The 17,161-nt window shown below is 33.4% G+C and overlaps 1 protein-coding gene across 3 annotated transcripts in view; it reads left to right on the top strand.

Moving 5' to 3' along the window:
• The window catches only part of LOC123697621 (cytosolic carboxypeptidase 1-like), a 77,945-nt gene extending 64,026 nt beyond the window's left edge, over positions 1 to 13,919 (top strand). For all 3 annotated transcript variants that reach the window (XM_045644165.1, XM_045644167.1, XM_045644166.1), the window contains 5 exons: positions 8,228 to 8,315; positions 8,615 to 8,779; positions 9,324 to 9,500; positions 10,991 to 11,109; positions 13,338 to 13,919. In XM_045644165.1, the coding sequence (XP_045500121.1) occupies positions 8,228 to 8,315; positions 8,615 to 8,779; positions 9,324 to 9,500; positions 10,991 to 11,109; positions 13,338 to 13,416 (628 nt within the window). In that variant the 3' untranslated portion in view covers positions 13,417 to 13,919. The remainder of the gene's footprint in view (positions 1 to 8,227; positions 8,316 to 8,614; positions 8,780 to 9,323; positions 9,501 to 10,990; positions 11,110 to 13,337) is intronic.
• The last annotated feature ends 3,242 nt before the right edge of the window (positions 13,920 to 17,161 follow it).

The following is a 17,161-nucleotide window of genomic DNA, read 5'->3' as shown; positions in this document are numbered from 1 at the left end:
TATTGTATCCAGCCACCAGGTAGTCATTGCGAAATTGAAATCACGTCTGTTATGGCTTTACATGTTTTGTTTAATTTTATTGAACTCGGAGATGATTCGATTCTTTGAGATAAAAATCATCTTGGATAATGCAGCTTAATTTGCATTATTGCGCTGTTTTGTTTTGAAAGTAATAAGTGGGGTCGTTGCCGCTGTTTACGGCGACCGTTGGCTCGGAGATTCGCCATTAAAAATAGCTAAGCTTGCGTAAAAATGTCTACAGCTAGTGGTACAATTCAAGATTCCAAGTATTCAAATTGGCGTATAAAGGATAAAATGAGCAGTCACGTAAGTTAGTCGAGATAATTTTGCATTTTCATTTCAAACAAATAATATAATAAATATTTAAATATAGTTTTAGGTTAACAATTCGAACTGATGTTTGCATAAAGCTCGACCATTAACATCTAGAAGGACTACAGCATATTCAGATAATCACGTGGCTTAATTAATGCGAATGGCGTTATTGTTCAAAGACGTGATGAACCATAATCTTACAGTCTGAATTGAGACTTGACTTCCCACAGATTCAAGGTTACGAACGTGATTTTGAAATATCATAAATTCAAACTCAATGGCCCATCGCCGCGCGCGATCAATGCTTTCTCACGAACCGATAGTTATTATATTAGCATCGTTAAACCTTCAAATTTAAGGAATGTTTTTCGATGAAGCATTCGGTCGATTATTGAAAAATATTCCCTGTTTTTTGATAGGGTTGCCAACCTTAAAAAATCTGCCTATTTAAATAATTACCTTGAAAATTGACTTTTTGTTTATTTTCCATTCATTTTTAATCTTCGTGATGGTGCACGATATACCTACTTGGCCAATTTGAATAATGAGGAATAATCGCATTTTAAGACGTGCTGTAATAAACTAGGTTACATGATAACTTTTAATTTCATTGGCATGTAAACATAATAAGATCGTGTGTATAATTGGAGCCAGCGTTGATCGTCTAAGCTGAATTGGTATTCTGCTCGCTGAATGTATTGATTAATAACAAAATTGCCAGTTAACTGATGTCCCTAGCTGTGAGTGTTTTGTTTGAGCGCCGTGTTTAGCATCAAGCTCCACGGTTCTTTGTTATCTTTGTTGACTTCGACAATATTGACACAAACTCGCCTCTAGTGTTTACCCAACGTCGTGATTGAGATCCCGCGTGCACTTTTATTGATGTCCAATCGCAGGAAGTACAATAGTTTTTTTATGCTGCACCTTTTGTGGTTTTTCATCTTATACTGGGGTGATAAATAAACATTTTAGAACATATTTATTGCTTATTAATAAAGTTATATTCAAATGCCTTTGTTTTATGAAAATAAAAATATGAAGCATCAAGCAATTTTAAGACGAGGGTTCACCATATAAATAGTTCAATATGTTTCCATCAAATTGTTTGCTGTGGAAAAAGCTCTCTCCCACGATTATTTTCATATATTATGAAACAGTGAAAAAAAGATGACTCAATATATTATTATTTTACCTTTTGCCGCGGTTCATCGGCTCAACGTAGTTAATTGAAAGAATTAATCCAAAGCCTGGGAAATTGCAGACCTAGACTTTTTTTCTATTGAGGCTACAAAGAGCATATTGCAGTACAAGACTCAATTTTACTGTGAAAATTATCGCTGCTTCCGGATTCTACTGGGATTGCTTGCCGTGTTCCGCGTCAACGCCTACCGCTTTATACTGTAGCAAGTTTATTGCCCTTCGGCTGTACTCGCAATTATCTATTTCAATTTGTGATGCAATGCAGGTCTTATAAAGAGAATGCTAATATCTGCCAGCAAAAAGCAACCGTAAGAGGCGTTAGCAACTACGACCTCCTCGTAAACAGTAGTAATCGACGCTTAAAGTGATGTAGTTTAAATATTATGAGCTTCAGAATAGTTTATATGTGCGCTTTCATACAAAATGATGATGGCTATGATAATGGCGTTTGTAATTTCTGTTACAAATTGCAAAAATTAAAGAAGCCAAGCTGATGATTTTTTTTTCAAACAGACTCAGAACACTTAAGTTTAGGAATGTATTTTTTATTCTTTATTTTATGTATGTATACTGTATAGTATGTTTCGTGGATTTAATATTTTACAATTATAGGTATCTAAACATTAGCAATAACGAAAATATATTTTATATTATGACAGCATGTCGATGTTAACTAAAATTATGTGTCATAAAAGCTAGCACTTCTAATTTCTTAAACTCGGGGTTTCAGAGTGCACGTAGGAGACTATTAAAACTTAAGACATGTCTCGTACGTCACTCAGCTTGAGTTATAATATTTCAAGGATGGACGCCCATCGACGCCCAGCTATTAAAATCCCGCGTCCTTCCTGGAAGCCTTGTTTTACGATAATCTTAGGAATTCAAACGCACTTCTATATCACGCGAAGAAAATCTTCGTATATGTATAGGTACCTCCTGTCCGTCTTTAAGACATAAATCATTCTTTAAAATCCTTTATGCAACGTATATATGAACATGCACATTGTACAAAACATTTATGTGTAATGAAGAAAGCGATAACCTATGGAAGAAGACCCATGAAAATAGTGACGACTGAACCTTGACCAAAGATATTCTATTCAAACGTCTCTATTATTCTCCATTGGTAAATGCATTAACAGCGGAGTGAGAATATTCCAGGACAAAACCGAGCAACCATAAATAATGCGAAGTCAACTAATGAATTACGATGGCAGCGAATACAGGACTCATAAGAAAGGGTCGTGCGATGTGCACCAGTGCAACCGCTGCCGCGCACGACTCTAGCTAGACAATTAAGAGACTATTAGGAGTGCTAGTTTTTCATCTTACTTAAAATATGGAGAATAATATAATCTTTCCCACCAAAGACATTATATTATAGAAGACACCATAAATTGGTAGTATGAAAGCAAGACGGTTGACTTAGCTGTTACGTAATACGTTGTATGAATGATAGTTAACTCTATTATAATATTGGTAAATAATTTTTCTCAGCTTTGAAAATAAATATGTAACATAAACATAATATTCATAGTAGCTCTAGTTAGGCATTATAAACAGGGGCTTAATTTTATTAGAATCTGTTTTACGTAATTTCCCACCTATTAATTTCCTGAGAATTCTAATCTTTTGTACCTATTTAACATCTCGTCGTCCTTTAACTTGTTAAAACTGAAACATTGTAAAGCCATAAACGTATATGGAGTATCCAAATAATGATCATTAAAGTTCTATCTGAACATTTTCCTTAAGGCATTTTATACAAGATGTGTTAAAAGTTATCCCAGTGGATACAATGCAGTGTGCCGTATAAAGAGCCATGAGGTACGCCAAGGACGCCCGGTGCTCGCGATTATGTAAATAATGCTCTGTGCCCTGCCCTATGGCACCCGCCGAAGGGCTATTACCTGCTCATCCTGTCGACCTCTGGTCATATGACTCATTCTCGCTATTATCTCCACGTTTATAATTGCTCTAATTGCTCTTAAGGCTATAATTCTAGCGAAGCTATCCAACGCTAAAAGATGATACAAAACTTTTACAAATTACCCTCACGAAGTTCGTTTATCACGTCATCAGGAGCAGGCGGACCTTTTAATTCTCTACTTGTATCATTTATGTACACGAAACCTTCGCCGTAATTGAATTTATTTTAATCGTATCGTGTATCGTCGCTATCTATAACTATATGTAATTAAATGAATTCAATTATTCATTGAGGATTCTTGAAAACATGACGCCTAAGTGGAAAGTCCTTAAAAAGGTATTTCAGTATATTTTTCACCTTTTTCTATGTCAATTATATTGATCTATTATTCATTTATTTTGTGAATGGATAATATATATCTAGAACATTAAATAAAATTTGTTTGTTTAAATAATAACAGTGTAGAACATCTATACTTGATATTTAAAAGTTATTTATTATTCATCACATCTTAATGCGCACTGTCATCTTATATTTATTGATTTGACACATGTGCTTTAGGATTCGTTCGCAGCAGCAACTAATCTGAGGAGGTGGTGACGCGAGTCAAATTAAGATGACTATCGCATCGTTATATTAGTATTAAGTAATTTTCCTTATAACACACGGACTGCATTCCTCGGGTGAGGACAGTTTGTTGAGAAGAGCCGTGTCGTTGAACCGATCCGTAGCGAATCGTCGCGCTTCCGCCAACACCCAGTAAATAAAATCAATTAGTGACGTGACACCGTTAGCTTCATCTTCAATTTTTCCCTGCTGCTTTAAACAAATTGTACTGCAGATTCATACTTCTCGTGCTGTGGCTTATACAATTATTTTTGTTATAAGTACATATAAAATGATAATTACATGGTAGATGATATTTAATACAATAAATATTCGTTTTGGAAGATGAATCTAAAACAATATCATGAATAATATAATAACATAGATAGCTAACACATGATTCAGCAATTGTTAAGCATTGAAACGTGTGTTAATTTCAACGGATGGTGTTTAATAAAGGTGGCCACGTCATGTTATTGGCACCACGTCGGTGGCACCGGATAAGCGTTGCGACCGGCCGATTGTCTCGCGACTATCGTAAATAACTCGGCCCGTGTCCGGTATCGGCCTCGAATACAAAGTTTAGACGCTAGCGAATCTGGACATTGCGTCGTAGTGCAACCATTAGAAGCCCTAACCGCTGAGTCTCGAACGTAAGTCCCTCGTCTAGTTCCAATCCGCAAGCAAGAACATAACGCAAAGAGGCAACCATAACACATCGACTACCCGTAGTTGAGAGCACCCTCTTGAGCAGGAAACAGCCTCCGCGCTCAGAATACGTATGAGCTCGGTATGCCACCGCCTCCCACTTATCTAACCGTCAGCATTATTGATATCTATCGCAACGAAAATATTATTATTCTCGCAATGAAATTAATTAGCATGCGTAAAACGTCTCTATTTATTGGTGTACAATTTGAACAACTTAACGAGATTCTCGAGCGGCGGAGTAGACGTAGCCGACGGCTATTAATTCCCTTTGAGATATAAACAATGGACACGTGATATAAATAGCTGGAACGAAAATCACAGCAGTTTCACTTTGGTCTATTTTATTGGGCAGGCTTTGCAGAAGGGTGCATAGAGGGCGGGTAGGCATCGTGCGGGCCGAGGCATGGTTGAGGTCCGATAGCATCGCTGCGCCGCGTGCTCTATAAATAGATAGGCAGGCGAACCCTTGAACCAGCCGCGGTCGTCAGGAGACTCATCAAAGGGCTACTACTTACTATGTTATTGCCAATTGCTTCCATTTAAAGCCATGTTGGCGCTTGCGTCCGCGTCCGCCACATACTTAATAATGTTTACAGCAGATTTATGTTGAAAGTAAAACTTTATGTTAATTTCAAACATACGTCAAGAATACCTTATTGAATATCATAGCGTAGGTATTCTTAATATAAGTAAGTGTTTGGCAAGTTCCGCAGTACCTAGATAGCAGCCCTGGGTTGCTCCGGTACCGCAACACTTCTCCATAAAACACGGCGGACAGGACGCAGTTTCTCGCTTGTTCGCTTTCGTTCGCACATGTGGCATGCGCTTATTTTTTCCCTGATTAGAGTAAAGATGCGCAACCGGTTTAAACGCGAAGGTCGCTGCATGAGAACTCAGGTTCTCCTACGCGCTCGCCGTCGTTCGCTAATGATGTCTCTGCGCTGAAACATTCCTAATTGGATGAACGTCCAACTGTCTCAGCGTCTTAAAAAACCGATACAAAGGGATGCACGCTGTGGTACTGTTAATAGAACTCTCGCGATGTTATTCGCTACTTCTAACTATATAAGTATTTAAACAATGCGTTAACAGAGAATCGCTTGAAGTATTCATGACGAGACCAAGTTTTATCGCGATTAATTCAACGTGTCTTCGTTGGGAGAGATATGATCGAGATATCAAGATCGTATTATAAATATAATTACGACAGATTATTAAATGATATACGCTTAAGAAAAGATCGCGTTTATTGTTTATAATAATAATAACCACTGCTGAATATATTATTTAATATAATATATTATGTATGTATATATTAACCCCATTTTATAAAGAAAGCGGTTATTGTATGAAAAATTATCAAAAATAACAACTAGGAATAGATACATTCATAATAAATTTCATTTAATTTTATACAAAGCTGTATTAAAAAAAATATAGTTGAATTTTAAGTAATATCTAAGATTGCGAAGAATTATTCAATACTGATTAATCCAGAGGAAAGCAACTTGTCTAATTACTAATTACCGTTAGTTCTTAGATTACCTTCAAACTGGCTAGATACTCCCTGATACTCGTTCCCTGTGAATTACCTTGTAATAACGGGCAATGTATAGTGAATTGTCGTAGATTGTAGACGCACAGTCCTAACCTAGCTGTATATAATGACACAATTGAGCAACTTATTCTTTTCTAATAGAACTGAAATGACTTCCTCGGTTCACAGTATTACGAGTTTAATCAAACTCCATTTTCCACTACCTGCGTACCAAAGCTTGGACGCTGCTAAAAAAAGAAAATAATTTGAACCCGCAGGCAAATTCTTTCTGATTTATATATAGATTTGTCTTTGTAGTTTATTTATGGAGTTGCAGTCTGATTCATACGCATAGTTGAACGTGCGGTTATCTCGTGCTCAATTTCAATCCTGTTGTTTTATTTTCTCTTAGCAAATTGTTGCTTAATAAAACGTTTATAGTAATTGTTTTGGGTACCTATATGTTGTCATTCATTGGTATAATTATTTTTAATTTAATTCCATTAACTGGTAATTGCGTATGACAAGGTAGTTTGAATAGGTTCTTCTTTAAAGAAAAAACATAATTATTTTGAATTATTATTTTCAATGATATTTTGACACATTCATAGTTAATTAATCATGTTTAAAAATTCAAGATATTGCTGTCTTTTAAATAATTCACTAATGCTCGCCCTATGCGTATGAAGCCCATATAAATTATTAATTTAATTATCATTTTATATTGACGACGCTTTTCACGCTGACGTGTTGAGAATATAAATATAATGCGGAACTAATATAGTATAAAATATAATAGACGCCTATAATTTAAAAGCTTGTTGGTAAGTACATACATACTTAATCCGGTTAAATTCAACTGAATTATTAATGAATCTGTTCAAAATTATTGTCCATGTTATCTACTATTTACTTACTACTACCTTTAAATTTATCAAATTGAAAGCGAAGTTAAATTTTAACTTATAGTGACTAAATTTTTTTTACATTATATAATAACTACATAATATATCAATAAATACTGCAGAAACCGTTCTTATAAGTGTTGTTCATTGGATTTTTGATTAAATTTCTATAAACTTAATTGTAAATTTACCTTGATGTCTAAAAAACCATGTACCAAAGTTTTAAACTAGGTACTTATTGCGTTTACATTTTTCATGGTCTATACCTAGCTGTGGTAACTGGTAGAACTAACATTACAATAATAATAATTAATTACGTCAAAATGTAATAAATACTAGTAATGTATGTAAATACTAAACCTATTTTTTTTGCTCTAAAAATGACATAGGTACCTACAGGTGAATAATATATAATACACACAATGATTTGCACTGCAATCAAATTACGAAAATTCTAGGTCCTAGCTCACTCCGAACATCTCCCATTTTTTCACGAGCAAAAATTAAATACGAGCTTATATTTCTATCTGCCTGGAGATTCGTAGAGTGTGGGGGCTTTTGTTAAAAATTTTGTGCTATAATGTAAAATTTCTTACTGTGTTTTGCTTAAATATAGATTTTTCATTTTCAATCATTTTATTTCCGTAGATTTGAATTTATAAATTTGAATCCACTCACTTCTATTTAAAAAGGAAAGGTCATATTATAAAGTAAGAAAGCTGAAGGTGTCCTTTTTCAAAGATTTTATCGATAGTATGCAAAGGGGCAAATAGTAGGAAATAAATAAACCGCAATCTGATCCGATCCAAAGCGGTTACAATGTTCAGTACGCACCGAGGGGCCCTTACGTGTGTGATATTGGAATAACGATAGCTGACTCCCGACCCACGGGCACCACGGGGCTTGTCACCTCAATGAAAATGTCCACACGGCTTATCGTGCACAATGCACATGCGAGCTCGAGCTTCCTGGTTCGCTCCGATAATGTCTGCGTTGTTACAGCCATCGGTGCGGCCTAACTAATGAAGATTTAAATCGACGCTGGTGCAAACCCAGCCCTGTTTTGCATCCTTCTATCTACCACACAAAGGTAAATTCTATTAATTAGCGACTACACAGATACCCCTTATTCTCATGTCAAATGCTCACAGTCAATATTCCAATTAAACGCGACGTCTGCTAACGTGGATCGTTCGCTTACGATTTTCTTGGAAACATGCACGGCTAATAAGAATATTTATTGTGTATGCAGTTCTTTAATTGGTATCTGGAGACAAAAATAAAAGTCTAATCCGGAATTTAAGCGCAATTGCAAAGATGTTAGGCAGACGGTATAAATCTTATAGCGACGAGTTTTCGACTTTTATTTTGAATGTTTTTGATGTGCAGGGCCTAATTGAATACTTGGTTCGAGTTTGGAAGAAGCCACCTCTCGTATACTGCGACTACCACGGGCATTCGCGAAAGAAGAATGTATTTTTTTACGGATGCGCCGGCGCAGAGAGTTGGTGCAGCAACGACCGGCTTGTACAAGATGAACCTGTTAAATACCTTGTAAGTTGCATAAATCAGGACTAACAGCGATTGTGTATACATTACTGCAGTTAATTAAACACCCATTTTTTGTATTCGCTTATTTGGATCTTATGTATTCTGTTATGTTAAACGGATGAAGAAGAAGTTGGAGAAAAATAGGAAACGTGCACCGCTAAGTTGGTGACGTAATGCCAATAACAACTTTTACATAATGTTTACTGCTTACATACATAGTAATTATTCATTATGCAAATGTACATACCTATCCATAAAATTGTCATTAACTTTTTATCATAATTGTACTGTACGAATTTTTATCTACAAATAGATATAATTAGATCCTGATAAAAATCTAGTCTATTTATTATTGAATTCGATTTTATATTAAGGTTCAGAGAAGCCATTTTCATTTGATTCCTCGCTGATGCTCCGTGAAAACTTAATCATCATCCACAGAAAAGTTAATTATCATTTATAGCATCTTTGTTGGCTTAAAGTACTTTCTAGTTAGCATAAGTTAGTAAGAGTGACCTATAAAATATAAGTACATGCGGGTGTGCAGATGTTGCCCGCGTTGATGCACCGCATATCGCCCGCGTTCGCGCTGGGCTCGTGCTCGTTCCGCGTGGAGCGCGAGCGCGAGAGCACGGCGCGCGTCACCGTGTGGCGCCACCTCGGCGTCACCCGCTCATACACCATGGAGGCCTCCTTCTGCGGCTTCGACCGAGGACCATTTAAGGTCAGCCCCTAGATCAGCTTTCGACGTTCGCTTTATCGACCGTTAACATGCAAATTCATTATTTATTAGTACCTATTGTAAAAGTCGCTACAATTTAGTTGGACGTAGATATAAATACATGTGGCTAGGAAATAGTACATCACGAACCTAATTGAGATTTTATATATAGAACAACGATACCACAAAAAAATAAACAATTAAAATAGCATTGCGATGAACAATTTGCAAAAACAAATCATGCAAGGCGAATAAGCATGAGACTGCAAAAATACAAGTTTTCATCACGAAGAAATAGCATTCCTTGACAGAAAGAAAAAAAGAACACATAACCTTTGCGGATCCAACAATTCATCATAACGATGTCAGACTTATTTACTCATTCAATTATTAAATAGAAACCGCATAAGAAGGAAAAAAGAACACCTATAAGTGATACTTCACATTAATATTCTTTTCACATAATAATTAACAAGGGGGTGTCGTTATCGAAATGTAATTACTAAGTGATCGATTATTTTACAGATACGTCTTATATTTTCCAATTAGTAATGATGGTTAATAAAGGGAGATTAATGATATGCATAGTATGCGTTTGACATGTAGTCTAATTCATCTGCCCGGTGCAGATCACGAAAGATAAGAGCGCAATATATTTTCAATCAATGTAACGTCAGAAACGCTTACTTCACTTATTAATTCGCTCTTCTGTGATGACTTTTATATGGGCATAAAAAAGAGGAGTAACGGTAAGATAATAAAAGAATACGGTTTGCAAGTAAATTATAGAATCGTGTTCGTATAAGTACTTAACCTACAAAACTAAATGTAATTTGGCGAATTAAAATAAAATTGGGTACAGAGACATGTTCACGCTAAGGTAGGCACATTTCTATAAAATTACAAATACAAAGAAAGGCGTAATTTTAACTTATCTGCTGTTGAATTCTATGCAATAAGCTATGAGATTTTATTAACGCTGTGATTTCACCACGACCGAACTTGGGATTATAAATAGTAATCTTGTTATATTGAGTAGAGCCTATAATATTTCTTGCCAATGTTTTTATTGTGTTTAAAATAATTTTATGCACCTTTCGTTTTATTCAAAGAATATTTATTAAAATATTACCATCATATTGATATTGAAGGATAAAGAATATAGATAAAAGCTTTAATGCATGATTAAAGGTTCATAATTCAAGACATTAGTTATCGGCATTAACAAGGATTTCTGTAACTCGTTCAAATGTCCTCACGAATAAAACTAACTCGAGGGTGTATTTTAAGATTTATTTTTTGTATTAAAGTCGACATTAATTGGACAGTATACCACAAATCCGCTTTAGGCTATAAATTACAAGATTTTTTAAGTCTACGCGGGTAGAGTCCTTACTCCATGGATAATTTTATTCGCCCGCGAGCAGGGACTGAACGATAAGCCCCTTAATATATCAGTTGGGCCGTCATCACCCGAATGATTTATTCACCAGGGATTCCATCTGAACACGCAGCATCTGCAGAACGTGGGCAGCGACTTCTGCGAGGCGCTCAACGGCCTCAACGATAGCGCGACCAACGTCGACATACAGCTCACTAAGGATATCAACGGGTTCGTTTCTCCTTTTTCGTACATTTTCCAATGCTTTTAAAATATAAAGTGTCATATTTTTAAAGTATTTAACTGTAGGGGTTGTCTTAACGGGATGAAATATCATATTTAAAACTGGTCGTAACAAATTGAATTTCTTAGATCTAATTCTCTGAAGCCAGATAATTTATGAATAAATTGGTTATTGTTTTCAAAATATAATGTATAAATGTATGAGGATATTTATTAAAGTACAGAGTCGCAAATATTTCATTTTATAATTGGTAGGCAACAACAATGTTGCGATGCGACGAGCTTCGTTAACTTAAAAGCTGGGGATATTAAAAAATTATAAAACGAAAAGTTATATCATAATAGGTCGTTTAATATCTCCTCGAATGAAGGTGGAATTTAACTGTCGCGCTCTCGATAAAATGTATGTAAAGTTTAGTTTGTGTGGCAATAAATCAGGAGAAGCCGCCCTTTTTATTGGTGTTCAATAGTAGAGTAGGTAAACGGGGAAACAAACACAATTTATTGACTTCACGTTTTATCGGCAGAAATATTGTTGAGATTCGTGTGTGCGTCGCTGCAGAAAATAGGCAAGTTATCAGTGTGCGCGAATTATAATCTTGATTGACTGGATTTATTGTTGTGGTTTTAATAATAATGGTTTTCACGCCCATCGTATTACCACAGAGTGCCACAGATAATATAACACTCTCACTAGGTAGATATTACTAAAATAAACGATTGCGTAAATATAACTAAACTTACCAAAATAATATAATATAATTATCTATTATCCGAAAAGACGTAGATAGTTTATCTTAGCAGCTAATGGAAGCCGAATGCTAACATTGTTTTTTCCGGTGATTAGCTATATGTACTATCTATAAACTAATAATCGTTTAATAACCAAGAATAATTTCGAAGCAACAGCGGGAACATTTTAATTCTATTTTATAACTAATTATGACCACTCACGCGCTCTATCATGCCACAATGCACTTTTAATATGACGTAAGTAAGACTGATAGAAAAAAAGTAGATTCCATGCATGGATCTTATGCCATCGATCAACTGTTAATTATGAGCCCCTACTTTTGCTAATGTTTCTCTATGAAAGTGTTTTACCGACTTTTAATTTCTTTTGGCGTTATCATTTATGTTTACCTATATACTTATTGCCCTTTATAATAATTGAATTCAATTATTAATGTTTTTTTTTTACATGCGTACCTAAGCTTAAAAAGAATTGATGCCCGGTAGACATGTATAAATGGGTAATATATAATGTAAAACCTAGGTAATAAAATTGTTTATAACATAATCTCAACATCAATTTTAATACCATTATATGGTTGACTAGCTTCCGCCCGCGACTCCGTCCGCGCGGATGTCGGTCTTCGCGATGGTTTATTTCTCCATTTTGAGTAGGTACCTCTGACAATAAAATCTTATAAATATCTATTGGACCCAATTCCCAAATACGGCTAGGCCTATAATAATACGCAACGTGTGTTCGCGGTTCTACGGAACAACGTCTATGGATAAAACTGAAAAATTAAGATTAAATTTTTTCTACGTATTTTTTCAGGATAAAAAGTATCCTATTTTACGCCCAGGATAATAAGGTATAATTATACCAAGTTTCATCGAAATCGAACCGCTAGTTTTCACGTGATGCCTTCACATACAGACAGACAGACAGACAGACAGACAGACAGACAGACAAAAAATTTTTTAATCACATATTTGGGTTTGGTATCGATCCAGTAACACCCCCTGCTATTTATTTTTTCAATATTTTCAATGTACAGAATTGACCCTTCTACAGATTTATTATATGTATAGATATGCATCCAATAAGAAACATTCTTCAATATGTATTGAAAAGAAACGAGCGATAATCTCTTTGAATTATTCTTTTCAATCAAGCTTCTTTGCGTCTCTACATAAATAGAACCTATTTTGATCGAATCGCCTGAATTTGCAAACATGAAATCATATGTCATTGGAAATAATAACTGTAGGTTACCAACCTATGTTAAATGAATGAAGGATTTAAATTATGCTCTTTACTTTATTTTATGTTTAAAATGGATATACTTAAACACTAAATTACACAATTTGTAAATTATTTCACCAGTGTCGAATTTCACTCGGATATATCAGGTATAAATTGCAGACGGTTTGCGGATAAATTAATATTGTTTATATAATAAAACATTAATATTGTTTTACAGAGAAATAGCAGTGGACAGCGAGCCCGGCTCCGGATCTGACAGCGTGCTAAAGACAGACTCTGATGAAGACTTCGACTAGAAACCCCATACAATAGATACATGAAATTAGATTAAGCGCGATACCATTATAGTAAACCTCAACAAAATTCATTCATATAAATTCATAGAATTAAATTCCCATGTTCTGTAATGATATCTAGAAATGTTGTTTTAGTGAAAAATCTGGAGGAAAAGTTACGAATTGTTTTTAGCCGCATTGCATTGTATTCGAGAGTCAACACACAGATAATGTAATTGTCAATTAGTAATTATTAGTATTATAACATATGCAATTTATTCACCGCAATGTGTATTCAAAGTTATATCTAGTTCATAATCAGGTTTCAAGGAGCGCGTGGCGTTTGTATATTATATATTTTTTAGTATTTTTACTTTGTTAAATACTTACTTAAGTTGCGTTTTACATAAATTGTTTTGTGATTGCATAGGATCGAACTGCAATACTATTGATTTGGTGTGATATTTATAAATTATTTAACTAAGTGGCTTGTGATCTCAGTAACTAATAAATTATAAAATATTTTTGGGTATTTTTATTTCAATACAAAGGAGAATGACCACGGGTGGTATCGGTAAAATTTTAGTTGTGCCACGTATTCGTGATATTGTTAATTCCTATTTGTATTTATAATGGTCATATGTATCAATATTAAGTCTTAATTATACCGGATAAATTGAAATAATAGTAAAAGTTATTCTTTTGAAACATGTATGACCACGTATGGAATCGGTAAAATACTAGTTGTGTCACGTGTTCGTGATATTGTTAATTCCTATTTGTATTTATAATGATCATATTTATCACTATTAAGTCGTAATTATACCGAATAAATAGAAATAAAAGTAAAAGTTTTTGTTTTGACACATACATCTATCTCTCTTGCAAGCGTCCTGCGTCATATGTCATAGTTGAATGAATGTGTTCGACGCATTGTTCGACGTTATTTATTTTGAAATAATGTTTATTACGATTACCTATGTAATAAATGTAAAACTTAACGTTCATCGTTAGTTTAAACTCGATAAAGTATTTTTTTGAAGCGTTGAATAAAACTTTTGTTTTATTTTTATTGTCGTGAACTGCGGCTTATTTACATAAAAACTTTAATCGTTTCTAAAAGTACTAACATCAAGCTTCAAATTGAGCTATATTTCATCTTGACACAATAAGTTTGATTGCGATACCAAGTGCCATAGTCACTTGGGCAATCTCCTTTCAATGATGATGATGGATTAGGGACGCACCCTAACTTCGCACCGTCGCAATTATTGATGGAACATACCTACCTATCTACGTTCAAACCATCCGTTATCTACTAAAAAAACCTATCAAAATCGGTTGCGCATAGTTTTAAAGATTAACATAACATACATGTATAACAGTGTACGTACACGATAGAGATATTTTCCGAATGATATTGACTAAATATTTTTTGGGCTGTTATTATTTTTCAAATCGGACCAGTAGTTCCTGATATTAACGCGTTCAAATTAACAAACAAACAAACTTTCAGCTTTATTATATTAGTATAGATAAAAAATAAAAATTCAATTTTAAGTCCCCACATGTCCCAACATCGAGGAAATTTTTTTGAGAAAACTTAAAAAAACCCCAAATTATGACCTTTACCCCGAATAACTTTTGTTGCGTACACGTGACTCTTGAATTTTTATTTTTTATGGTAAAATAAAGCTCTTCACCAAAATTTTGCTCTGTCGGAATGTTCGTTCTTTCAATAATATTTTTAGGTCTAATTCGACTGGACTATAGGAATAAAAAGAAATAAAACGCAAATATAGACAAATTGTATGAAAGTTTATTGTAACTTTTCATAAATTATACATTGGTTTAATTGACAACAAATCATACGTTTAATCAAAATACATAAAAGATTGAGATGACATACATGAGAAATAAACAAAAATACGTTACAAACACAAAACACAAAAATATATCACAATACGTAAAATGTTGTTAGATAGTCGGGAGAAGTTTTTAACATTAGAGCTATGAGGCACTTACAGGTTAACATTAAGTTTATCATTTTAATAATTTACATTAAAAGCTCTAGACGTAACAAAAAATGGACATTTCTCAAATTTACATTCAATACATTTTCATAGAAACTTACACTTTAGAAACCTGTTCCATAACCATTAGTAAAATAGAATAGTTGTTATAGATATACCTAAGAAACATATTTCAATGTAAACCAAAAACAAATTACAAAGGATTTCGTATGTTCTATTATTATTAAATTAAACTTTTAATTTATGAAAAAATGAACGCTTAACATTAAATTGACGTCCATTAATAAAATCGTTAATAGTTTAGTACAATTATGTCTATTTTTATTAAGAATCCCAATACGTACGAATAAAAACACAACACAAATAAAAAAAGTGGAAATAACAAGACGCAGAAAAAAAAACAAATAAATGCAGTATTCACAATAATGCTATTTTATATTGTATTTTTTAACAATACATTTTTCTGTGTTTTATCATCTTCGTTTATTAACATAACAATTTTTTTTTGTTCGTATGTAAATTATAAAATAAAATACGACCGTTATCGAGACAGAAAGCATCAAGGTATAAGGCATAAGCAATAAACGAAACCCTCCTTAATTCATGAATAAACTTAATGTAGGTCTTAAAATAATAGGTCTTTTAGAATGTTTTTTCTTATATTAATAAATTATATCAATTAATCACCAAATTAGAAACATAAACTTGATCTTTTAAACATTTTAAAATTACAAACAATTTATGTCAGACATTTAATTTTTTTAATAAATTGCGCTTTTATGAAATAATACATTAAAATATTATTGAGACAATTAATATGAACTTAAAAAACAATTTCGCCTCTCCTCTGTTGCTAGATTGAATATTTTTAGAATTATCTAGTTTCGTTTCCTTAGAAGCGAAACCAAATTAACAATATTCTCAACATACTTTAAAAATAATTTAAGGGAAATTTATTTAGGTAATCTTTTAATTTAATGCCTTAAAATATAAATGAGCATATAAATAAAAAAAAACACACACACATAGAACATGTTAATAATTATTACATTCATGTATTACACACAATTGCACACATTAAATATCTATGTACTACACATTTTTTAAACATTAAAATACATTAACACAATTAATTAATTATTTCTTATTAATTATATTATTTATGTTATACTTATAATATACACTGGGATGTTCATTTGTTCCATAATATCTTATTATTAGATTACATACATGAATAAAATCACCAAAAAGAACCTCTGGTATAATAATTAATTTATTTTTTATGAATATGATATTCTAAAATCTAAATTCCAACTGAAATTAAAAAACATGTTTTTTTAAACAAAAGCAACAATTTCAATAAAGGGTAAATTAACACTAAACACATATTCGTATAGGAGGTATCAACGTTGACAAGAGAGAATTTTAGTATCGTTGGTTCTTTGATATGCTGTTCCTCTTGTTATTTCGGTTATAGTCCGGGCTGTCTGGCTGGCCGCAGTGGTTGCGTTTATTAGTGCGCATCTTATCTGCACAGGAAAATATCCTTATTTTAAAGTCATTTTTTAACGTGTAATTTTTAATCTTTTGCCTTTAGATAGATCCATCAGACATACATTTTTTATTGCAAGACGTTTTTTTCGTTGTTAAATAGGTGCCAGACGCAATTTTTATTTCAAAATAATTAAAATATCATCGAAATAAGTGAAATTACATCAACATGAGTCCCAGTG

Source organism: Colias croceus, chromosome 1 (genome assembly GCF_905220415.1).
Source record: "Colias croceus chromosome 1, ilColCroc2.1".
Lineage (NCBI taxonomy): Eukaryota > Metazoa > Arthropoda > Insecta > Lepidoptera > Pieridae > Colias > Colias croceus.
The sequence above is the reverse complement of the archived record's forward strand: the minus strand, read 5'-3'. Positions and strand labels throughout refer to the sequence as shown.